This window comes from Sorghum bicolor, chromosome 3 (assembly GCF_000003195.3).
Source record: "Sorghum bicolor cultivar BTx623 chromosome 3, Sorghum_bicolor_NCBIv3, whole genome shotgun sequence".
Lineage (NCBI taxonomy): Eukaryota > Viridiplantae > Streptophyta > Magnoliopsida > Poales > Poaceae > Sorghum > Sorghum bicolor.
This window is the reverse complement of record NC_012872.2, coordinates 64,863,933-64,889,022: the sequence shown is the minus strand read 5'-3', so window position 1 is coordinate 64,889,022 and position 25,090 is coordinate 64,863,933. Positions and strand designations below refer to the sequence as shown.

The window sequence follows — 25,090 nt, the reverse complement described above, 5'->3', positions numbered from 1 at the left end:
TTTGTGATGGTTTGCATGTATATATAAATTGCCTCTGTTTAGTAATAAATAAATTTTCCATGATTTTTAATAATTTATGGGTATATCCAAAAATCATGAAATTTGACATGTGAACTTATGTTACTGATATCTAGCTTCAGGAATAATTTCAGCTCTTTTTGATAAAGTATGCTCTGTTTCTTAATAAAGCTATTTAAAATGAGTATAAAAGAAATAGAAATAATTAATCCTTTTAGGATTTGAGTGGTATTTTGGATTGATTGGCAACCAGTGGTCACTTAGCATGATATGCTCCCTGGTTATGGTTTATTTCATATAAATGATCTTTGTGGTATGATAGATTCACAACATGGTTTAATAAAGATGATAAAATTGGTTTAGTAATAATCCATGCTTTGATAGCTAGATTAGTTTGTTTCTTTACCATGAAGGTAAATTGTACTCGAGATAGTTATGTTTGTTGTTATCATCCAAGAACATGTAACCTGTCTTTATCATGCCATGAGTATCTCATAATCATGCATATGCACTTTTACGTATAGACTACGCTCCGGAGGAATCTGATCCTCAGTGTGTTGCTTCCGAGTTTGTGGATCCTTCTAGTGTTGCTGAGTTGTCGGACTTCCCTTCCGGTCAAGGCAAGCCCCGGACATTAAACCCTACCCTTGTATTTTCATAAAGTTATTTATATCACTTGAGTTAATATGATGCATTAGGTGAATAGGAGTTGAGTGAATCCTATTTGCTGCATTATCTACCTTGATGATTTCAATATTAACCTTGATACTTGTTTTATGAAAATACTTAGTATGCTTAGCCATGCTTATTAGATAGGTTTTCAAATGAGAAAGTTTGAAGGGTTGTTGTGGAATACTTTTATGGTTAATGATGTTTCAAGTTGAGACCGGTTGGTGGACTTGCTTTAAGAATGGAGTCTTAAAGTAGTGTCTCCAACTGTGTCGATTAAGGACCGTTCCGTTGTTGGCCTGTTGTGATTGAGACCTTTGAGTACAGCCCACATGCGGTGGTAAGCCTTACCTATAGCTATTCCGATACTTGAGAACGGCTAACCGCGTACTGGAAGTGGAGAGATGGCGAGAGTAGCGTGTACCCACCTTACGGATCTGAGATGACCGGGAAACATCTAGATTGGCTGTAGGATGGTGGTGTACTATACTCTCGGGTGACGCTGGACCCGTTCTTGTATGGGAGGATCTATAGAAAAGGTTGACATATGCAAGATTAAGTTCTACATATGTCGTGTGGTACTGAATCCCCAGCTGGGTTTAATCGATTCGAATCGCCGTGTTTCCTCGGAAATGGAGCCTCAATCCTCACACCATCATCGTAGTAATAAGTGAATCTTTGGTATAAGAAAGATATGGTTTGCTTATGAAAGTTTGATAAGAATTTGGTTAGTCATAAATGATAACATTAAGTTAAAACTTGAAAGTAGGTTTGAATCTTAGTAAGCTTCTATGCAAAAGAAATGCTTTGATCTTGCTAAAGCTTTGCCTTGAATCCCTATAGCCTGCATACCTGAGTCTTCACCTCTTTTATGGTCGGTTAAGTCTTGTTGAGTACTTTTGTACTCAGGGTTTATTAACCCCTGTTGCAGGTGAACCCTTTGTTAATCCTTTTGATGGTCGTTGTTACTTCACTCTTGTGGAGGAAAGTGATGATGATGAATCTGATGTGTGACCTTGGGCAAGTAAAGCAAGTTGTGTGACTTATGGTTTATGTAATATAAAGTTCCGAACCTTTTATGTACTAAATACTTTTGGTTTGTAACCGTTGAACTTAAGTTTCAATCTATGTTATGTAACCTTTCTGCTTTTACTCTGATTTATCTTATCTATGAAAATGTTGTAATACTATAATGCTTGATGAGGGAATTCCTGGAAAGAATGTAACGTGGATGATTCGGGTTTTCCGAGGACACCCGACAGACTTCTTGAGTCATTTGGAACTCGTGCATGTAGATCAGAAGTCTTTGGGACAATGATGGGTGCATGTGGGCCACTTAATTCAGGAGGTTCTGCGACAAGATGCCCAGACATTGTGGTGATGCTATGGGGGGCTGGGCTAGGCAAGGGAGAGGTGATGAGGGCTGATTGCACCACTGCTTGAGCCATCATGACTGGCCGCTCCTGAGCCACAGAGCAATCACTAGAAGAGGCTACAAGACGAGTCGAGACCGAGATGAGCCTCATGCCTTCATCCATATGCCGCATCAAATTAGATTAGAGAGAGGGAAGTTATGATTAGGGAGATATAGGGGACCTTGAAAGGAGGAAGGGGAATGGAGGCGTACAAGCTTCTGACCAGGTGTGATGGTTGCCCTCTTTGATTTCCTCCAATCAAGGGGCAGGAGTGGAAGAATTGTGCTATATTGCTCAAAGGCGAAGAGCCAGAATATATATTATTCATGGATGGTGTGGATAGAAGTCGGTCGAGTAGACGATAATGCCTGGATGGCCACTAGCAGTCTTAATTACTCCTTCATTAGGCGTCACCTCCTAAGTCAAGAGTTAGGTGGTAGGTTTTTGTCACCTGGGTCGGTGCTACATCGACGGCCTTGACCCATCAATCTCATAAGTCACAAGGAGAAGCTGTAGAGATAGATAGATAGATGACCACACAACACTTTGGATAGAATTTTTACAAAATTGCCAAGTATACCTTTGTCGAGATGGGCCTAGGGTATGCCATGCCATTCTTGTGCAACCCTTTGGATTTGTCCCTAACTAGGAGTCTTTGCTACCTAATTATTTATCAATATTAAACTTACCAGTAACAAACGAATCTTGCAATTAAGGTTTCGATAGAGAAGAATGCACCATAAGTCCATTAACTTTCCCTCTTGTGTCATGCGGGTCCATTAACTTAAATAGTGCACTTTTAGGTCTTTAAACTTTTTATTTTGTGCATTGTAGGTCTATACTAGTTTAGGGGAGGAATAGATCTGACATGCATGTGAATGGTGGTTGAAAGGTCCAAATGGCTAGAGGGGGTGAATAGCCTATTTAAATTTTCTACAAACTCAACTAGACAAGTTGATTAGTAAAACAAATGATGAAGCTAAACTAGCACTAGATTAACTAAGCTATACAAGACTAAACACTAAACCACAACAACAAAAGTAGGTTAGCTACACTCCTAAACAAGAAGACTATGCTAAACAAGCTAAACAACTAGCAAGATATGCAAGTAAGTAAAGGAGTGGAGAGTGATTGTTATACTAACGTTGTAGAGTAGAGATATATCTAACCAATCACTCATAATCACAATCACAATAGATAATCCTCGGCAAGAGATGACATAAGATTTCTTATCGAGGTTCACTTGCTTCTCGGCAAGCTAGTCCTCGTTGTGGCGATACACCCACTTGATGGATCACGAGCTAATCGGCAATAAAGACCCCAAGGTCGGCCACCTTCTATTTATAAGCCCCCTCAACAAATAGAGTTGTTGACTCTTTCACTGGACAAAACTCGGGGGCATTGGACGCATAGAAGGTCAGCCACCAGACGCTCAAACCCTGCGTCTGGTGCTCAGAAGATAGCCACATGTCAAACTTTTGAATCTCATGTGTCGATCTCTAACGGTCACTTTCAAACCACCAGACGCGGTTAAGTACTCACCGGACGTGTCCGGTACACACCGGACACATACGCAGAGAGGATGTTTTTAACGTTGGGTCACCGGACGCAGGCCACCAGACGCACACCTGCGTCTGATGCCATGAGCGCTTCTACAGTGAACCACCGGACGCACATCACCGGACTCGCTCATGTTACTGTGAGTGGGTCTGGTGTGTACACCCCAGCAAGTACCACTCACCGGACGCACAGAGCACGTCTGGCGCAGCGTCCGATGCTGCCAACACCAGCATCCAATGAGTGTTTCTCAGTGAGAACCCTCGATTTCTCTCAACTTTCCATCGGTGTAAAAGAAAATATGCGTTTCATTTTCTAAAAAAGGAACCTAAACCCCTCTCTACCCTAGAAACTCCACCTCCTTTGCAAATGTGCTAACACCAACAAGTGTACACCACCAAGTGCAAGTGTGTTTAGCTTTTCATAAACATTTTCATCAAAGGAGTTAGGTTAGCACTTTACTAGATCCTAATGCATATGCTCATGATATGGACCTAGTAGCACTTGATTCGAGAGATGACCGTGATATCTCCTCTTGATAGTTGGCTATCTATCCTAAACCCAGTCAAACACTTCTCTACTCAACTTAGACTAGCAAAAGCAAAACCCTATATTTATACATTTGCCTTGATCACTTTACTCCTTGCCTATCACCATGATCTCCACTTCATGCTTTATCTCTTTGTAATCATGTGGCCACCTTTTCATGCCACCTTGCACCTTCATCACATGTGTTGCTATGCCTAACTCAAATCACTTAAACACAAGACATTAGCAACTTGGTGTCATTAATTACCAAAACCAAACTTGGGCTTTCAGTTGTGTCCATGTGTATATGGCTAGTCAAAGGGGTTGGGAACTAAGGAAGGTGTTCTCTATAATTTTTTACATAGCTAGACAGAACTCATTCTTTTAGTTATGTGGAGGTAGATAGTTAGGGGGCAAGATATCCATTTTGTTTTGGTCTGTGATAGAAACTCATGAAACATGGTTCTAGGAGACAATCATATATACATCTATGAATTATGAAAAACAAAATGCTAGATGTGCCTTCAATGTAAATTATTAGTTACGTCCTTATCATTTTGTGATTTGTATGGGTTCAAGCATATTGTTTATCTATAGATTCAATCTTATCAGTGGAGCTCTTATTAGCTTGTGCCATTTCATAGAAATATCATTAACATGAATGCCATTCACAACAATGTTAGTGGTAATTCACAACATCCACAGATATAGACACATTCAACTTAAATAAATTCACACCTTGTCATTCAGTTCTTGATGATCAACACAAACATATTAAGAATAAGCACAAACAAGATACAAGCAAAAGGGATAACTCAATCTCAAATGACCAACCCAATCTCAAATCAAAATGACCACCTACGACAACTTGAGAACACCAGACAAAACTCAAGTCTTCTAATTCACCTTGTGCATAGGACAATAGTAGAAGACTTGGTCTTTAATCCATGGTTGCTTCAATTTGCATCATAAGACTAAAAGCCTTATGTTTGCTTTTGGTAATTGAGTGGAAACTAGTGTACGTACTAATCTTTGGCTTAAGTGTTGATTGAGCTAGATGATGTCCACACCAAAAGGTTGAGCAAGATGGATTTCATGGAGGTGATGAAGGAGGACACAAGATGATCATATGCTCAACATTTGGAAAAGAGAAAGAGAAAACAAAGCTCGATGGAATGAAGGCAAAGGTATAGGCTAAGGTGTTTGTTCTGTTGGTCAAGGCACAATAGTGTGTATGATCAAATTTAGGATAGATAATTGTACTATTAAGATAGGAACTCTTTAGTTGAGATGGTTATCTAGTATCACTAGGTGTGGCTAACATGGCATTAGCATTACATACAATGATGTGGTGAGGCACAAGAGAAAAAATGTTCAAAATAATTGAAAAATGCTAACTCACACACATGAAATGTTGGAACACTTGGTAGAGTTGAGCACTTTGAAAAGGCTTTGAAAATGAAGCTTGGCAAGCTATTTTTGCACTCATTGGATCGATCTAGTGACCCTCTAGGGTTTGCCATCGGATTATAAGCTAGTTGAAACAACACATGAAGAAAGGAGAAGAAACAAGGCACTAAGTCCCTGGTGGTGGGACCGCTCACTGTGGCGGTGGGATCGCCAGGTGTTGGCATGCTCAGGAAGGTCTCTAATCAAGTTTGAACATGCATCAGATTGATCAGATGGTGGGCCGCGCAGCCCATTGAATCAAGCGCTAGGGATTCTTGGCAATGGGACCGCTAGGTTAGGCTGAGGAGGGTAAGTTAGGCACCTGATTACATTATAATTCGATGGTCATGAGCCCAAGGGAGGGAGATACTAGTAAACTTGGCTTGTAAGCAAGCTTGTCCTATTCTGGCATCAGCGCACGTCCTGGTATGGTCGTTGTATGGTCATTCTCCACGTCATGACATGGCATGGAATGATGCTGCAATGATAGTCGTAACGACACTATTGGCATGATGGTGGTTCACCAACTGTCCTGTGCGATGTGGTCTTGTCATGGCCTTCGTCATCATCTCCTGTTCTTTTGGTGGCGTCATGGCGATAGTGTGGGAGCTAGTAGCTGCCCTCAAGTCGTCTATCTTCTTTGCTAGTCATGGCATCAGTGGCCTTGACCCTGGTTGCAAGGTTGTGGTCCCCGATGGCTTGACCGCTCTTGAAAGTCAAGGTTGGGGTCATGTGCCCTATCGTATAGTGGGTGACATTGTACACCTATCTTGTCAGGCTGGATTCAGACAAAGCGGTGCTGTACTGGTCATCACCGTCTAGTGGTGTTGTCTTGGGCATGCAGTGTGGGATGGCATATGTCCTAAGATGAGGCATGGTTGTCCCCCGGTCCTAGCGGAGTGAGTGGAGCATGCCTGTCCCAAGGTGAGGACGTGTGGTGCTGCATAACGTGCAGTGGAAGGAGAAGAGTGAGGTCATGGTGGACTGCCTGTATCGGTGTGTGGCATAGGGTCTATGTGGCTTAGTTGGGTCGCGATTGCTTGGTTTCTGTTGGTCGGATTGCCTAGATGGCTTACTAATCTATGCCTTGAGATAGCCGGGGTATCATGACCTCGACTGAAGGGTAGAACAAAACTAGAATAACATTTCATACCTGATTCGATTAGGATGGCTTTGGATACCAACCATGCACTGCCACATGTAATGCAGAGGCGACTCACTTGTGGTGATAGAAATGGTCGCCTCAGTTGTGGCCTCTTTTTGAACTGCGGAAGGCTGTGGCGGGCAAGAGTCTGTTCGCTTGGTTGAAAAACCATGACTGAAAGTATTATTCACTGATTTATTATGAGAGAAAATATTGTTGAACGATTGGCAGATTCAGTAGATAAGCTCAAGCAAATATGCTTTTAATATTAAATGTTAAAGCAAACAACAACCATTCATATATGGCGTGCCACAACTTACGCTAGCAATGTATGCACACTTAATATTAAATGCCAAAGCAAACAACATCCATCTGTGGCGTGTCACAACTTAGGCTAGCAATGTGTGGCAGACAGCCAAACAGCTTCTTAGTCTTTTGCAACTTACTCTTCTGTCCTATTTTATTTGTCATCTTCGGTTTTTATGTCACAAGTTTGACTTAATTTATAGAAAATATATGCAATATTTATATCTTTAAAAAAATTATTAAAAACTTGATTTAAAGATCATTTTAATGATACTAATTATATACTATAAATATTAATATTTTTTAATACATATATTTTTAAAACTTATTTTTAGATAAATAACAATTATTTCAGGACGGAGCGTAGATTTTTATTAAATTTTGCTACCCTTAAGCATGCTTTCAGTTTGCGTCAGACAAGTGATGCAGATGCCATGGGCCATGGCTCATTTTCATGTGTGATCTTAAAGTCCAGATGATCAGCAGATGGATCCACCAGTTCAGCGGTCTAACACTTCATGTGCGTCTACACTGGCCCAAATGCAAACACAGAGCCGGCCCACCTCTTCTGTCAATGTGTGAACTGAAGAGGTCGTGTGGAACAAAGAATTTTTCTTGGGCCACTGGTTTCTCGGATTGAAAAGTCCGCACGCATCGGCAACTAGCTAATATTTTTTAATACACATTTTTCTTGGGCCACTGGTTTCTCGGATTAAAAAGTCCGCACGCATCGGCAACTAGCTAATTTTTTTTAATACACATGTCGCAAACATGCTCATCCATGCTCTCAGTCCTAGATCAGATCGTATCACGTTTGCCAGTTCGCCGTGAGTACTTTTTATTATCTTCCACCAGGGCAAACAAAGCCTGTAGGGCTGTAGCGCCGTCTGACCTGACTTAGGCTTTGTTTAGTTTCTAAAAAATTTTGGTTCGGGGCTTTGTACCACTTTTATTTGTTTATAACAAATATTTTTCAATTATGGACTAACTAGGTTTAAAAGATTTATTTTACGATTTATAGACAAATTGTGTAATTAGTTTTTATTTTTGACTATATTTAATGTTTTATGCATGTGCCGCAAGATTCGATGTGACGGGAAATTTTTAAAAAAAAATAGTTTTTTGGGTGAACTAAACAAGGTCTTAGTTCGTAAAAAAAATTAGATTATAATATATTTATAACTATAACAAATAATGTTTAATCATAAATTAATTAGATTTAAAAAACTATATAATTAATTATTTTTAATTTATATTTGATATTTTCTTAATATTTAATGTGATGGGATAAAAATTTTAGGCACAAACTAATCAGGAAAAAAAAAGTCCGGAATAACTCGACGGCGACGGACCATCGCCCTTCACGCCCATCGGCCATCGCCCAGCATCGCTCGGACCCAGCGGCCTTCGGCCTCGGCGGCTCGGCTCGGCTTCCAAGTTCCAAGTCAAGTCGTCTCTCACACTCGCCACCTTCCTGGCATAAACCGCGGACAGCGCAAGCATAGAGTCCCCAGGTCTGGTCAGCGCGGCCATCTTTCATTCACGTTTGCAGTGTGAGTGTTTCTTGATTCTCTTCATCCTTTTGTTGCTTCGTTGCTACGGACGCTGTCATCATCACTCATTACCTGTCCACTAGTCAGTCTCAGATTTCTGAGCTCAGACGCCTACCAATTTGTCCGTTCCCACACTAACGCTCCCCAAAATTCCGACTGATTCCTCCACCTCTTCCGAGTTCCCCAGAATCCCCAGTTTGATGCTGCCCACCGATTGGATCTTGTTCGATTTCTCCGTTCTGCAGATCCTGTGCGCATCCGCTCCAGGGAGTAGTAGCCCTTGCTCGGCTTCCTTCCTCCCCCACCGATGCTCAGATCGTTCAATCCGCGCCGATTCTGAGTTCTTGGCCCTACCCGGCGTCAAAGTCTAGAGCTTCAATTTCCAGGCAAAGATTGGGGATTCCTGCTCGTGGTCGTGGCGATGGAGTTCGTGGCGTCCATCATCGACACGGTGTTCCGGCCGCTCAAGGACTACTTCGCGCGGACCGTCGGCTACGTCATGTCCTGCGGCGACTACATCGACGCGCTGGGCCACGAGATGAACGAGCTCAAGAGCAAGCGCGACGACGTCAAGCGCATGGTCGACGCCGCCGAGCGCCAGGGCATGGAGGCCACCAGCCAGGTCAAGTGGTGGCTCGAGTGCGTCGCCCTGCTCGAGGACGCCGCCGCGCGGATCGCCGACGAGTACCAGGCGCGCCTGCACCTCCCGCCCGACCAGGCCCCCGGGTACAAGGCCACCTACCACCTCAGCAAGCAGGCCGACGAGGCTCGCGACGAGGCTGCGGGCCTCAAGGAGAAGGCCGACTTCCACAAGGTCGCCGACGAGCTCGTGCAGGTCCGCTTCGAGGAGATGCCGAGCGCGCCGGTCCTCGGCAGGGACGCGCTGCTCCAGGAGCTCCACACCTGCGTCCGGGACGGCGGCGTGGGCATCGTCGGCATCTACGGCATGGCGGGGGTCGGCAAGACCGCGCTGCTCAACAAGTTCAACAACGACTTCCTCATCAACTCCCATGACATCAATGTCGCCATCTACATCGAGGTCGGCAAGGACTTCGATCTCAACGACATCCAGAGGATCATCGGCGACCGCCTCGGTGTGTCTTGGGAGAACCGGACACCCAAGGAGCGCGCCGGTGTGCTCTACAGGGTGCTCAGCAAGATGAACTTTGTGCTGCTGCTGGACGACGTTTGGGAGCCACTCAATTTCAGGATGATTGGCATCCCGGTGCCCAAGCACAACTCCAAGAGCAAGATCGTGTTGACAACGAGGATCGAGGATGTGTGCGACCGAATGGACGTCCGCCGCAAGCTCAGGATGGATTGTCTTCCCTGGGAGCCCGCGTGGGAGCTCTTCCGTGAGAAGGTTGGCGACCACCTGATGGGTGCTAGCCCTGAGATCCGGCAGCAAGCGCAGGCGCTGGCCATGAAGTGTGGCGGGCTGCCCCTCGCGCTCATCACTGTTGGCCGGGCGATGGCCAGCAAGCGCACTGCAAAAGAGTGGAAGCACGCCATCACTGTGCTAAAGATTGCCCCATGGCAGCTTCTTGGCATGGAGTTTGATGTTCTTGAGCCTCTCAAGAAGAGTTATGATAACCTGCCCAGTGACAAGCTAAGGCTCTGCCTGCTATATTGCTCACTGTTCCCAGAGGAGTTCTCTATTTCCAAGGATTGGATCATAGGCTACTGCATCGGTGAAGGTTTCATAGATGACTTGTATACTGAGATGGATGAAATATACAACAAGGGGCATGACCTTCTTGGTGATCTCAAGATTGCCTCTTTGCTGGAGAAAGGCGAAGATGAGGATCACATCAAGATGCATCCTATGGTCCGTGCCATGGCTCTGTGGATAGCATCGGATTTTGGCACCAAGGAGACCAAATGGCTTGTTCGTGCTGGAGTTGGGCTGAAGGAGGCACCAGGCGCAGAGAAATGGAATGATGCTGAGCGGATTTCTTTCATGCGGAACAACATTCTTGAGTTGTATGAGAAGCCTAATTGCCCCTTACTGAAGACTTTGATGCTACAAGGCAATCCTGGGTTGGACAAGATATGCGATGGCTTCTTCCAATACATGCCATCTCTCAGAGTGTTAGATCTGTCGCATACTTCTATCAGCGAATTACCTTCAGGGATCAGTTCATTGGTTGAGCTGCAGTACCTGGATTTGTATAACACAAACATCAGGTCACTTCCAAGGGAGCTAGGATCTCTATCAACTCTGCGGTTCTTGCTTCTCTCACATATGCCACTGGAAATGATCCCGGGTGGTGTTATATGCAGCCTCACAATGCTGCAAGTTCTGTACATGGATCTCAGCTACGGAGATTGGAAGGTTGGTGCAAGTGGGAATGGTGTTGATTTTCAAGAGCTTGAGAATCTGCGTAGGCTCAAGGCGCTGGACATCACAATACAATCTGTTGAGGCCCTGGAACGGCTGTCACGGTCATATCGTCTTGCTGGTTCCACAAGAAACCTACTGATAAAGACAAGCTCCAGCCTGACGAAGATAGAGCTTCCTTCGAGCAACCTGTGGAAGAACATGACTAACCTGAAGAGAGTGTGGATTGTGAGCTGCAGCAACTTAGCTGAGGTAATCATTGATAGCAGCAAAGAAGCTGTTAATAGCAATGCGCTCCCCCGTTCCATCTTGCAAGCTCGGGCAGAACTTGTCGATGAAGAGCAGCCAATCCTTCCAACCCTACATGATATCATCCTTCAGGGACTCCATAAGGTAAAGATCATCTACAGAGGCGGATGTGTACAGAATCTAGCATCATTGTTCATCTGGTATTGCCATGGCCTGGAAGAGCTGATTACTGTCAGCGAAGAGCATGACATGTCGGCAAGTGGCGGTGGACAAGGTTCAGCAGCGTTTAGAGTCATCACACCCTTCCCCAACCTCAAGGAACTGTATCTCCATGGCTTGGCAAAGTTCAGGAGGCTGAGCAGCAGTACATGTACACTGCACTTCCCAGCGCTGGAGAGCCTGAAAATTATCGAGTGCCCGAATTTGAAGAAGCTGAAACTTTCTGCTGGAGGACTCAATGTGATACAATGCACCAGGGAATGGTGGGATGGGCTGGAGTGGGATGATGAGGAAGTCAAAGCTTCTTATGATCCATTGTTCCGCCCATTGCACTGAATTCAGTTTTGGTTGCTAGAGATTCTGTTATTTTAGAGATTGCTCTTCCCCGTGGATACAACAGATCGCGTGAATTCAGATATTGCTAGTCTGCAGTGGGTGTAATCTTTTCTTATTTGATTTGATCGTTTGTGTAGTTCAGGATTGCTGGGCTGTGTTGTCCATCTTGTAAATACAAGTTGGGCGATTCTATTTTTTTGCACAGCCCGTGTTCTAGAAATACAGAATGATCAATTAGCATGTGTGGCAGACTGGCAGCCAGGAAACTAGCAAATGTAACTATAGAGTTCTCCAGAACAGTATGACTGGTGGATACCAGTACAACCGTTTTCTCAAATTCTCTGTTTCTGCTTTCTTTGAGAAATGAGTTGAGGTTGCCATTGCTTTTCCTGGTATGAGCTGAACAAACGCCTTTGTGAATGGGTCAGAAATTCAGGACGGTGATAGTAGCTTCCTTCTGTATGAGTGTTCTCAAGGAACAGGGAAGGTCCCCAGGCCCCAGCTGAGCTAACCAAAAAAGCTCAGGTAGTCTGATATTTAATCCCCAAAAATCATGAGTAGGACAAAACTAGGCTCTCAGTAAATGCATCAACACAGCAAAGATGACTGGCCGCCCATATAGTCCCAAATTGCACAGATAAGGTTTGACCTTTTGACCTCGCAAAAAAAAGGTTTGACCGTTTGACCTGTTCAAAAGAAACATGGCCCAGTGAGCGCATACGAAATTACGAATAGGCCGAATGGTCGGTCTCTTGGTTTGGTGGACCTGGACGGACCACTGGATCAGGACCTCAATTTGTCGCCATCGCCATTTCATGGTCCGGCCTGGTAATATACTTTTTGGATGGGTGGCTTGGTAATAATATTTCATGGATGAGTAGCCTGGTAATATTTCATACTCCTAGTTTAGTACTATCTCTGTCAAAAAAAAATTCTAGGTCCGATTAATGTTAAACTGAATTTATAGGAAATGATATGAACATGTAAATATATTTGACAACAAATCTAATAAGAACTTGTTCAATATGATAAATATTACTAGTACATTTTTAATTATGCCTTGTTTACTTCCATCCAAAATCCAAAATTTTTCAAGATTCTCCGTCACATCGAATCTTTAGATGCGTGCATGGAGTATTAAATATAGACAAAAATAAAAACTAATTGCATAGTTTGGTCAAAATTTACGAGACGAATCTTTTGAGTCTAGTTAGTCCATGGTTGAATAATAATTACCACAAACAAACGAAAGTGTTACGGTGTCGCGAAAATTTTTCTTTCACCAATTAAACACGGCCTTAGTACATACATCAGGTCAAACTTTAGATAGGTGGACCTAACACTATTCTAAAATTGCATACTTTCTGGGAGGGAGGGGGGAGGGAGTAGTAAAAATTGCAGCTCAACAAAAGTTTGCTAAAACAGTCACTAGTCATTATTCCACAGCACAAATATGCCAGGTACTGACACTGACAGAACCGGCCCTGTTACTGAATTCTACAAGCGCAGGAGTATGAATCAGAGACCCTCGATGTAGGGCACGCCGGTGCCGTTGAGCCAGTTGCCACCCTGAATGAACTGGCCGACGGTGAACTGCACGGCCACGCTCCTGTCCGTGATGACGTGGTAGCCGGGCCAGTTGACCCGGCCGGCGGTGGCGGCGCCGGGCCCCTCGTTCTGGTACTCCCCGTAGAAGAGCGTCTTGAGCGCGAAGTCCCCGTCCCACTCGAGCCACCCCCTGGCGTCGACGTGCGCGTCCAGGTACGACAGCATGACGACCGTCCGCGAGTAGGCCTTCCACGGCCGGCCCAGGAACGTCGGGAAGTCCGTCCCGGCCACGGGCGCCAGGTCGGGCGCCGGCACGACGCGGCACCTGTGGAGGGACGTGCCCGTGTTCTGGTTGGGGTCCTCCCGGCCCTGCGCGGTGACCGCGTTCTGCTGGCCCCGCAGGGGCAGGCGCGCCGCCAGCGCGCAGCCCTGCAGCACGGCGGCCGCGTTGCCGAAGACGAAGTCGACGGTGCCGGACACGAAGCACTCGCGGTACAGGTGGCGGAGCGCGTGCGCGTACAGGGTGTCCTGGTACCCGTCGACGCGGCAGCGGTAGGCGACGGCGCGGTCGGCGCTCACGCGCAGCGCCACCGCCTGGTGCTTCGCTGGCCCCGCCGTGTTCTCCACCCGCAGGTCCTGCAGGATGATCCCGTCTCCCGCCACGGCTGCACGCATCACAGTAAAAGAAAAATACAAATAAAAATAAAATAAAAATCAAAATCAGCACCGGATACTGGACTGGCTCCGGTTGTTTTCGGCCGGCTCCGGATCTGGATTCTGGACTGGCTGCTAGCACTATATCTGCGTCAACAGCTGCTAGTACAGTAACGGGGAATCTGGAGTGGAGTGCACTCCGAATGCAATTGCGGTATTCCGTGCTATCTATCTTTATGCCCATCTTTGCTACCAAACCCAACCACTAAGCCAGAGATGCATGAACGTGTGCAGTCTGCAGTGTAAGGCTAAGGCATGGACCATGGAGGCATGGCAAAGCTAATTAAGGTATTGTTAAGCTTCCGAAAGTAAAAGCAAAATCTGATGAAAGACGAATGTTGGCAGCGTAAAGTGCTGGAAATGAGTGCGAATATTGGAAACGTAAAGGAGAGACAGGACACTGCCGGGGTGCATCACCTAGGGTGGCCGAGTTGAAAGTCGTGGCGCCGTCGACCACGTTGCGGCTCCCGGTGATCACCGTCGCATCCATGCCGTCGCCCACGATCATCAGCTCGCGCTTCTTCTTCCCCACCTCAACGTTCTCCTTGTACACCCCTTTCTTCACGTAGATCACGTACCTGCTCTTGCCGCCGTCGGGCGCCGCGTCTACCGCCTCTTTCACCGTCCTGAACTTGCCGCTCCCGTCCTGGGCCACCACGACGTCGGCCTCGATGGCGGCGCCCGCTTCAAGGAGAGCGCGGTCTCGCGCCGGCACCCACGAGGGGAACGTGTACGTAGTGTCGGCGAGCCCGGCGTCCCGGGAGCCCGAGTCGTCGACGACGGCGCTTAGCACGGCGAGCGACGCGCTCGCAAGGGACTTGAGCGGTTCCAGCCGCGCCACCACGGCGTCGCGCAGCGGCCCGTCGACGACGACGCCGTCCGTGCACGTCGCGTAGTAGGTGAGCGCGGCGCTGAGCCACGTCCGCGCGTCGTCCGCTGCGGCCGCGGCCACGGCCGGGGAGGCGTCGGCGAGGCGGTCCCGCGCGAGGTCCATGAGCTGGACGCAGTCCGCGAGCGCCGCGCGCTGCCTCGGGTCGCTATCGCTACCGGTGTGCCGGAGCATGCCGGACACCGCGGCGGCGGCCGCGTCATGCTGCACGAGAGACCTGGCAACGATCGCGCGGAGGACCTGAGCGGGGCCGGGGCGGGTAAGGTGCGCTCGTGGAGACGCAAGCACGGCGTCGGCCACGATGGCGTGGCACGAGGTTGGGTCCGGGGAGCTGGCGCAGAGGTCCGGAGTGGGGAGGTTGAGGAGGAGGAACGCTGCTCCGGCGCAAAGCAGAGCGGCCGATGACAGCGTGATCAGCAAGACGGGCCTCCTGCATGGAGAAGCGTTTCTTTGGTAGGGCGAGGAGAGGAGAGGCTCATTGCTGCTAAGCATGGTGACTAGTGTACTGGCTAGTGAAGAGACACCGCAGCTGAGGTATAGGCAGATGACAAAGAGGGAGGATGACTGGATAAGGTTAATAGAATAATATAGTGCTTCGAACTTCCAATATATAGTATTGCATCTATAGCAAAATAACCATTGACTATATCACGGCTAGCTGGCTGAAAGACTTACGATCGGGCACATGGTTTTCAACCAATAGCACATGGTCTTTGAAATTTGAATAGAGGGGTTGGTGAAACAGTTGTTCTTATAGAAGGACATGTCCCTAGCACTTTCCTACGTGATTTATTTCAAATGTGTACGAGCGCAACCAAGAACTGCCATGACTGTCGAGAACCGTGCTGCAGTGCTGTAGGAGTACATGGAAAGAATCATGGAGTACCGAGAAGAACCAACAGTTCTTTTTTTAAGAAAATATATTAATATCTCATGCATCAACTTATCTATATAGCTATTCCTTATTACACCACAACACTTCAAAACCTCGCAAACTCAAACACAAGGCGCACACACACCATAGTTTCCAGACCCAATAGCCTCATCAAAGATAAAAATGCCATACATGTCACCTAGCTGCCAATCACAACGCCTACTCGCACCAAAAACAACCACCACAATGCGAGACCGTCTGCCCTCATATCATGCAGGTCATCTCGGCAACTCCAAACTGTGTCGGCCTCCTTGCCAACTTTGTGAGCGCCTCCTATGTCGGCCTCCTCGCCAAATTCATGGTTCATTGTCAACAGATATGAGGACGTCCAATTGCTACACCAACGCTCTCCTCCTATCCGCCTTCTTTCGTCGTTACACTGCAGACTTGAATTCTCAAACAATACCTCCACCTTCCTCACCACGACGCTGGCGGGTGTAGTAGACTGACCAAGCATAATCTTCCAAAATGATGCCTCTAAGAAGGAACACGATGCCACTAGCGATGTCGTCGCCTGACCAGAAGGTCCAAGTTTTCAGCCAAGAAAGATATGCCATATAATTATATAAAGGGAAGAGGACCAATTGATTGACGCTTCTAAGGAAGAAAACGACGTATGGAGACATTGCCGTCAACGGCCCAAGAGGGACAAAGCTTTCACCATGGCATCTCAACCTCGTGCACAGCATTGGCCATGGCTTGTCCACTGTGCCAGCCGTTGCTGTCCGACTGAGTCACTTGCTGTCGTCAATGCCAGCAACCACCATTGTTGAACTCCGCAGCTCAAGCCACTGACGTGCCGATAACTCTCCACAACAGAATAGGAGCATGAGATCACAAATCCGGGCACGAGGCCGCCTACTCTAATTGTAGAAGCGAGTTTCGAGCCAGCCGGCCACCCATGACCCCATGGTCGTCGGGCATCACCGTCGGCTGCCCACCACGCCTCCGGTCAGGGTGAGCTAGATCCAGCCACTCGGGCTTCAGATCCGACCACTCGAGCACCTACTCACTGGCTCAGACCATTGTCGTCCCCTCCAAAAACCCCCAGTGCCTCTGCATGCTAGACCTGTCACACACGGCCCCAGCGCCATCCCGATTGCCGAGCACCATCTCTGCACAGAAGGTGGTCATGACCTTCCTGAGTGTGGGGGTATAAACCTCTATACCCTCATGGGCCTATATGGGCCGCACCATCAGAGGTGGCTCGGCCCACAGGATGAAGACGTGCGGCGCACGACTAGTCGGCGTGCACCGCAAGGCTACAAGATATTGTACCAAATAGGATACTTTGCTTGTAACTCTGTCCCTTCACGATATATAAGGAGGGGCAAAGGTCCCCTAGAGGACAGATCATCATATTCTCTCAACACAAATCAATATAACCAGACGCAGGACGTAGGTATTACGCCAACTCGGCGGCCGAACCTGGATAAAAAGCTTGTCCGTGTCTTGCGTCACCATCAAGTTCGTAGTTTGCGCACCGTCTACCGATAAACTACTACCGTGGGTATACCCCAAGGTAGACTGCCGACCAGCTTTCGTCGACAGTGGCGCGCCAGGTAGGGGGTGTGTGTACAGCTCTCCCGACGAACAAGATGGCCATCATCTCCGACTTCGCGGCCATGGCGGGCGACTTCACGTTCACCGTCAACTTCAACAGCTTCACCGCCACGACCACGGAGGAGGTGTAGATCCGATCTGCGCCAATCACTTCTTCATCAACGTCGGTCGCGACTCCAACCACGCTGGCTACGACTCCGACTACTCCAGCAACGTTTCCGACCACGCCGACAACGCGTCACCCGCTTCCCTGCTACAAAGAGAGGCAGATCGACAACACCGACCTGCTCGGGCCATCGACCAAATTGTTTGGCCTACTTGCTCTGACCACCAGTCGCAATAATAATCGCCGCGAAGAACGACGCTATGACAACCACGATCACCGTCATGATAAGTCAAAAAACTCGAGGGCCGGACAATTTTATCGTCACCGACCAGACTTTCGTCCAAAGATAAGTACACTTCTAATATTTTATTTATTTTTGGCATAATATTTTTTATTATCCTTCAAAACAACTTTTTGGTTAGCCGACTAGTTTTTTCTCCTACACGAGTTTTCCAGAGCCGGTACTGTCTCCGACTCCTCCCTACACGTGCATGAGATCCGCCCTCTGCGTTCTGGGTGGTCGGCAGTAGCTCTCTGGCGAGGCTGGCAATTCCACGCATGTCTAGGTTCCGCACCTCTTGCTGATTGTTGGCTAGACCAGAGCTGGTACAAGCTCTAGGATGAATTAACTACTCGTGCTAATTTTATAACAAAAAATCTAAAACTTATCTTAGTACTGATTTTTTATCTAAAGTTTATTTATACATCATGTACTACCTATTCTTTATATTTATTTTCAGGAGTTTGGCCCAGTCGACAAGCTATGCTCGGGACTCGTCGACTATTCCCTACGTTGTGCCCGGAGACTGCTCCGACCACCGAGCACGTTTACGTTTCCAACCACGCTCGGAGACTTGTCGACTACTCTCTATGCTGTGCTCGAAGACTGTGCCGACCACCGAGCACGTTTACGTTCCCAACCACGCTCGGGGACTTGTCCAGCGGTCCCTACGCTGTGCTCGGGGACTGTGCCGACCACCGAGCACTATACGCTCGGGGACTGGTCGACCTGCTCACCAATTTGAGAGTTTGGGGACTGCACCGACCACCGAGCACTATACGCTCGGGGACTGGTCGACCAGCCCACCAATTTGAGAATTCGGGGACTGTACCGACCACCGAGCGTTATATGCTCGGGGACTGGTCGATTAGTCTATTCAATTGCAGACGAGCATGATATGCTCGGGGACTGGTAAATTCAATTTTTTAGACCTTGCTACAAGGCTCATACTTCGCCTTCCAGCAAGCTCGGGGACTACATCGGTACGATGCATCTGGCGATGCATCTCAGTTTTAGAATTTCTATGATTTTCTTTTTAGACCCTGGCACCACGTGCCTACGTCACCTACTACCAGGCTCGGGGACTAAGTGGGCACACTTCACCTTGCGGTGAATATGCTTGCTTTTTGAAAGGAAAAGTAAAGTGGGCACACTTCACCAAGAAAGAAATCTTTTTTGATTAAGAGCACCATGCATTCTTCGAACAACCTGCTTCTTCGATGTCAATGTTGATCAACTGTCTTTTGAGTCGGTCAAAATACCGTTGCAACTGTTTGGACGAATTTCCTGCTTATTGAAGACGTTAAGCCTCACTGATCGAAGAAGCTCAAGACGGCGTGTTACATCACAATACATGGTGCTCGGGGACTAGCTGTGGGGGTATAAACCCCTATACCCTCATGGGCCTATATGGGCCGCACCATCAGAGGTGGCTCGGCCCACAGGATGAAGACGTGCGGCGCACGACTAGTCGGCGTGCACCGCAAGGCTACAAGATATTGTACCAAATAGGATACTTTGCTTGTAACTCTGTCCCTTCACGATATATAAGGAGGGGCAGGGGTCCCCTAGAGGACAGATCATCATATTCTCTCAACACAAATCAATACAACCAGACGCAGGACATAGTTATTACGCCAACTCGGCGGCCGAACCTGGATAAAAAGCTTGTCCGTGTCTTGCGTCACCATCAAGTTCGTAGTTTGCGCACCGTCTACCGATAAACTACTACCGTGGGTATACCCCAAGGTAGACTGCCGACCAGCTTTCGTCGACACTGAGTGAGAGCCTCGCCGCCACCATCCTTGTGAGTCGTGCGGGCCTCCGAACCACACCCTCCGGCGATGGCGAGGGGCAGGGGATGTGGTGATGGTTGGTGGCGGCGGCTAGGGTTGTCACCCGAGTCACCTGTGCGGGTCAGTTTAGTTCGTGTTTGACATGATTTTAGATTTTCGTAGAAATGTTTTACTTTGAAATTATCTTAACAAATATTTATGATGAATTAGAATCTTAGAACACTTCATAGAATAGTTTTGTTAGTTAACTGGATTATTAAAATTAGAACTAGAAATAGAAGAAACTAGGTTTCAAGTGTTTCTCTAGACTAGTTCAAAAATGAGAAATGGTTTCAAATGATTCTCTCTAAAATGTTTTCTCTCTTTGTGGCATTTGCAACAATTCTAGTGATTCTAGTGAGAATCTGAGATTTTTTTTGCTACCGAATACACCCTTAATTGGAGAGCAAGGTAGCATTGGAGAGCCAATGATAAATCCATTCTAATTAACGGAATGCAACATCCTTAGGCAACCGATGCGGTGGACAAATGCATCATCTCTGTGGGTAGCAGATCTAACGAGAAAGAGGCCCAATCTTGTGTGGAGGAGTCTAGATCTGGTTGGATAAGATCCTGGCAGGGCTAGATCTTTTTATTTTTAGTTGATTTATAGAGGCAAACCAAAGTTTTTGACTCCAGAAATCCCCATTCATAGATACCTCAAGGTAGAGGCTTCCGAGCCACCTCTAAAAACAACTTTTGCTCATCTCTGAATTTGAATAATGTAATGTGTTCAACCTTTAGATTGTTAACTACATCAAGACTAGAATGCATGAGATGACTTATGAAACCGCTAACATGTAGTAACGTACTTGTACTTGTCCTAATTGGGGTAATATGGATAACTTTGTTCTTAGTGAATGATAGTATAGACATTTTTTGCACTTGGTGAGGGATAGTGTACATAGCTTACATGTGGAGATTGATAATTTGTGAGTTTGCTTTGGTAAGGTTGATAAAAATATAGAGTAGAGTATACACTGATAATATTATTAAAGGGTTCTTTATTTATACACATAACGTTTCTAGAGGGCGATTAATTTCAATCGGCCTTTTAGTTTTTAGTTTTTTTATTAGTGATTGAAGCTTATTCTTGCTAATATTTGAAACAGAGCAGTTTTATTAAACAATAAAAAAACTAAATTCCGAACTAGTAAACTCGGAGCGCACACACAGGCGAGGCAGCCGACCCAAACCGTACTCCAAGATGGACCGATTGTAACAGCACTTCCGTATAAATATAGGCCATTCTCAAATGGAAACATTTTCTGAAAGGAAACTTTATTTAAGATGCTACATTTTCTGAAAGAAAGCACTGGGATGCTGTGCTGCATCCAACACGAAGAGAAGAAGACCGAAAGCGAAAGGAGAAAACAGAGGATCACGCGCCAGGCGTCCCCTCCATGTGTGGCATCAAAGCATCTGCCGAGCACCGACTTCCTTTCGGCACCCACACGCTACCGGCCATTGCGTCAGCCGTAGTTGAGCCGGAATATGTCATTCTGCACGAAGAAGCTCCCCTGCTCGTTGGGTACCAACTGAAACATCTGCATTCCAAGATTGAATCACAGCATCAGAATTCAAACCTCAAGCTCGGAAACAGTTTGAGAGGAAGGAAAAGACGTACTGCCAAGATGGCCTACCTGGCTGAACCTCAGCTGGTGCTCCTCGCCGGCGAGCTGGAGGTTCCCGCTGACGAACACCAGGATGCTGCCGGGGAAGGACGGCGAGGGCTGGCAGTCGACGGTGCAGACGGTGTGCCGGCATTGCTCGAAGGGCAGCTGCGCCAGCTTCCGGCAGATCTCCTCGGCGCCTGCGACGGCGTGGCCCTCGAAGGAGAGCATGGAGGTCTGGCCGTAGAGCGCGGCCAGCGCGGCGCGGTCGGCGTCGAACGTGCGGTAGTAGTGTTCCACGAAGGCCCGCGCCACGACGTCGCAGTGGCTCTCGACCGCGTCGACGTTGCCCTGGGCGCCGTCCATTGTCTGCCGGCCGGCTTCGGTCGGTGCTGAACTGCTGATGGATGCCTGGAGCCCTGGACCCTGGTGGTGCTCTCGTGCCTGGGGCAGGTGGTCACCTTGCTCGCGCGGGTATTTGTAGTGCAGGCGGTGTTGCGCGTTGCTTTGCTGCAGTATGGGGTAATCCGTTTGTATAATCGAAAGAACGAGATTTGCCCTTTTTGCGTTGGCGTAATTCGAACGCCCAAATCGCATGTGGTGGGCGTACGTGCGTCGGTGCGTGGCGCCACATAATTTCTGAACAAGCGAGACAGACACTAGAAACGCAAAGCAGACACAGGCAATGAAGCTAGAACTAGAAAAGGGGAAAAGTAAAGCAGCAGAAACCAGAAAACAATATTCCACGGGAAATAAAAAGAGAAGTTGTTTACGAGAACTAATCGGTACATGTGTTTTATCGAACTTCACTTCATGATGCCCTCCCTTTGTTTTATGCATATATGCATGGATGCATCTTGTTTTTTGACTGCAAGGAAAGTGCTTACCGTAACCGCCTTCGGAAGATGCACGCAAGGAATCCATCCATGCATAGCAGCTGACGGCCGAAGCAGCATCAAACAGGTCAGGAACTGCGTGATCAAGATCACATCAGACAGAGGGTTGTACATTCTCCGGCCACCCCGAGTCCCCGGCGCGGCCCAGTTCAAGCAGGCCGAAAGTGAGCTGTGAAGCCGAGTGTGGCGATGGAAAACAATCGAATATGGCCATGTTTTGCCCACGGACGCCGCACGATTGCGAAACTGTCAGCCAGCGATCCGCCGCCGCTTTCGGTGACAACCGCCGTTTGTACGTACAGTCCAACGGGAGCCCACAGCGCAAAACACGCTCTTTAGCGGAAAACAAATTAGGAGCCTATGCACCCATAGTCACCCGCTATAGATTCATGTCATGTGTCCATGTATAGCTGTGATTTTTTTTCAACAAATATTCCTTAATTACACATGAAAAAAAATCTGAAATAAAAAATATATAATATTATATCTAGATTCTTCCATCGTCCTCTTTCATAATGGTTTACCTCAAATACCGAAGCCAAAGTGCAGTCTTTATGCTAAATCCAACGACTAACAACAAAACATTGGGTATACCACAAGATCCAGTGCTTTAGAACCTGTCCAAAATGCATCTAAATCGATGAAAGAATATCGGTAGTTGCATTGTTAGGTACAATATAGGATGTAGATTCATCGCCCTCAAACCTTGATCGACGACCCAGAGTAGTTGTCCTCGTTGTGAGTGACCAAAAACATTCATCCCCTTGTAGATAAAGACCACCAATTGACCATCTACCGATCAAATTGAAACCTGGAACGATGATCTTATCGTGGCAACCACCGAAGTCATCGCATGGATCACAACCTCGACTGAAAATCATCTAATTTTGCTAGAAGATTTATTTAGACCAAACCCTAAGCAACTAGATATAAAAACTATGGGAAAAAGGATGAGCCCCCTCCTCTTCTTGTCCCCAGCAGACGCACTAGAGAGGAAGGAGAGAGGCCCTAGGCGTGGCGGTAGCGGTGGCGGCTAGCATAGACCCTAGGATTCTATAACCTCTTTCGCATGAGCAAAATCATTGTGGACGCTTACCACAGTTCTATTCGTCAATGCCCCTCCACAGAGTCTGCATAAGAAGGCATGCCTTGAGGAAGAGAAGTTGGCATCGTGGACTCATGTGCACTATGGTGTGTGCTTAGAGAGACATGGAGTGCCTCAACCAATGCTCAGTTTGACGGGAGAGAATAGGTTGTTTGATTAGCAGCAAGGCCTAGGATTAGGTTGTTTGCTTAGCAGCAAGGCCTAGGATCGTTCGTTGAGTCACTGTTGTCATCGACTGTCGACGAAATATGGTCGGCAATCTACCTAGGGATATGCCCAATGTAGTAGATTGTCGACAGACAGGTACACAAGCTACGAACTAGATGGTGACGCAAAACAAAGATAAGAACTTTATCCAGGTGCAGCCGTCGTGAGGGCATAATACCTACGTCCTGCGTCTGATTGTATTGATGATATGAGATGTAATGTGTTGAGTTGTCCTCTAGGGGACCCCTGCCCCTCCTTATATACTATGAAGGGACAGAGCTACAAGTAAAATATCATATTTGGTACAATATCTTCTTGTAGCCTTGTGGTGCACGCCGACCAGCGTCGTGTGCCGCACGTCTTCATCTTGTGGGTCGGGCCACCTTTGATGGTACGGCCCTATCGAGTTATGAGAGTATAGGGGGTTTATACTCCCACATCGACCAAGGTCTCAAACACTGAATAGTGTGTGTGTGCGCGCGCGCGCCAACTGCTAGGTGAGGCTAAAGAAAACTGGCTCAACCGGTCCTATGGGGGAAGAAAATATGAGAGAAAAAGAGCTTCTGTGAATAGTAGTTGTGTCAAAGAAGTCGGACCCGATAGAAGTTCTACCAAACAAAGCCTAAGGATCACCCCATCTCATAGAGCACTATTTTTATTGTCTAAATTATTAGTGAAGACAACGTATTTAGAAAATTTAAATATTTAAAATTTAAATCGGAGAGAGTATTACTTGATTGAAATCCCGGAGTTCGGGAAACTGTATATATACCCAAAAAAAATTATATGGCCGCCGGCCGCGGCTGGGTGGGGGCAGTGGTTTGGTCCGGACAATTTGTCCCGCTTGCCTTCAATCGCTTATCAGAAAGCAAAATACAGCAGAGCTGGATAGCTCTGTGTCAAGTGATGATTGTATGGTCCAGGATATATGCGCTTCAGCAGTTAGCCAATTAATATTAGATTGGAGAGTCGCACACCGGGATTGGAGGGGAGCAGATCGACAGGGACACACGGCCAAGGGCCAATCGAGATGGTAACATTGACACTGGACGTCTAGACAGCGCCACAAAGATTCCTAGTAAACTTAATCGTTACAGATATCCAGAACACAGTGTACACTTTTTTTTTCCGGCGTATACAGATTATTAGCAAGCCTCAATAGCATTATTATACACGAGTTCAAAAAAAACAGAAATTTCTTTTTAGTTTTTTTATTTAATTGTATATGTGTATAAGATTTGTTTAGCCAGTTTTCTTATAGGAATTTTAGCGAAGGCAGTTGTATAATGGCCTCGGGCTTTATTTGTTCTCCTGCAATTTTTAATGAATTCGTTTTTTATTGCTTTGGGCAATTGAGCAAACGTGAACTTCATCGAGCCAGAGTGATCTTGATGGCCACTGCACCCGGTTCTGGTTGCTTCCGAAAATTGAGCAAACGTGAACCTCATCGACCCATAGGTAGATCCGGGGCGGAACTAGACGAGCAAACATTAACTCTTGGTGGTGGCTTGGTTCGGCACAAACTACTCGGTATGTTTCTTCCTTCATTTCTCTCATTGTCATACTTTTTCGGTCTCTTAATCTGTTGCCCTTCGTTCCTTTTTATTAAGGAGAAA

General features: G+C 46.9%; 3 protein-coding genes across 3 annotated transcripts; 1 reads left to right on the top strand and 2 right to left on the bottom strand.

Annotated features, from left to right (window-relative positions):
* Nucleotides 8,465-12,148, top strand: LOC8054730 (probable disease resistance protein At1g12280). Its single transcript, XM_002458574.2, has one exon. It carries the CDS (start codon nt 9,061-9,063, stop codon nt 11,782-11,784), a length of 2,724 nt encoding a protein of 907 aa, XP_002458619.1. The 5' UTR covers nt 8,465-9,060; the 3' UTR covers nt 11,785-12,148.
* Nucleotides 13,039-15,509, bottom strand: LOC8054729 (pectinesterase). The gene is made up of 2 exons (XM_002456420.2): nt 14,464-15,509; nt 13,039-13,997 (listed from the first exon to the last, which is right to left on the bottom strand). The coding sequence occupies exons 1-2, from the start codon at nt 15,425-15,427 to the stop codon at nt 13,303-13,305; spliced, it is 1,659 nt and encodes a 552-aa protein (XP_002456465.1). The 5' UTR covers nt 15,428-15,509; the 3' UTR covers nt 13,039-13,302.
* On the bottom strand, nt 20,887-21,998 carry LOC8054728 (nuclear transport factor 2). The gene is made up of 2 exons (XM_002456419.2): nt 21,297-21,998; nt 20,887-21,200 (listed from the first exon to the last, which is right to left on the bottom strand). Exons 1-2 carry the CDS (start codon nt 21,861-21,863, stop codon nt 21,126-21,128), a joined length of 642 nt encoding a protein of 213 aa, XP_002456464.2. The 5' UTR covers nt 21,864-21,998; the 3' UTR covers nt 20,887-21,125.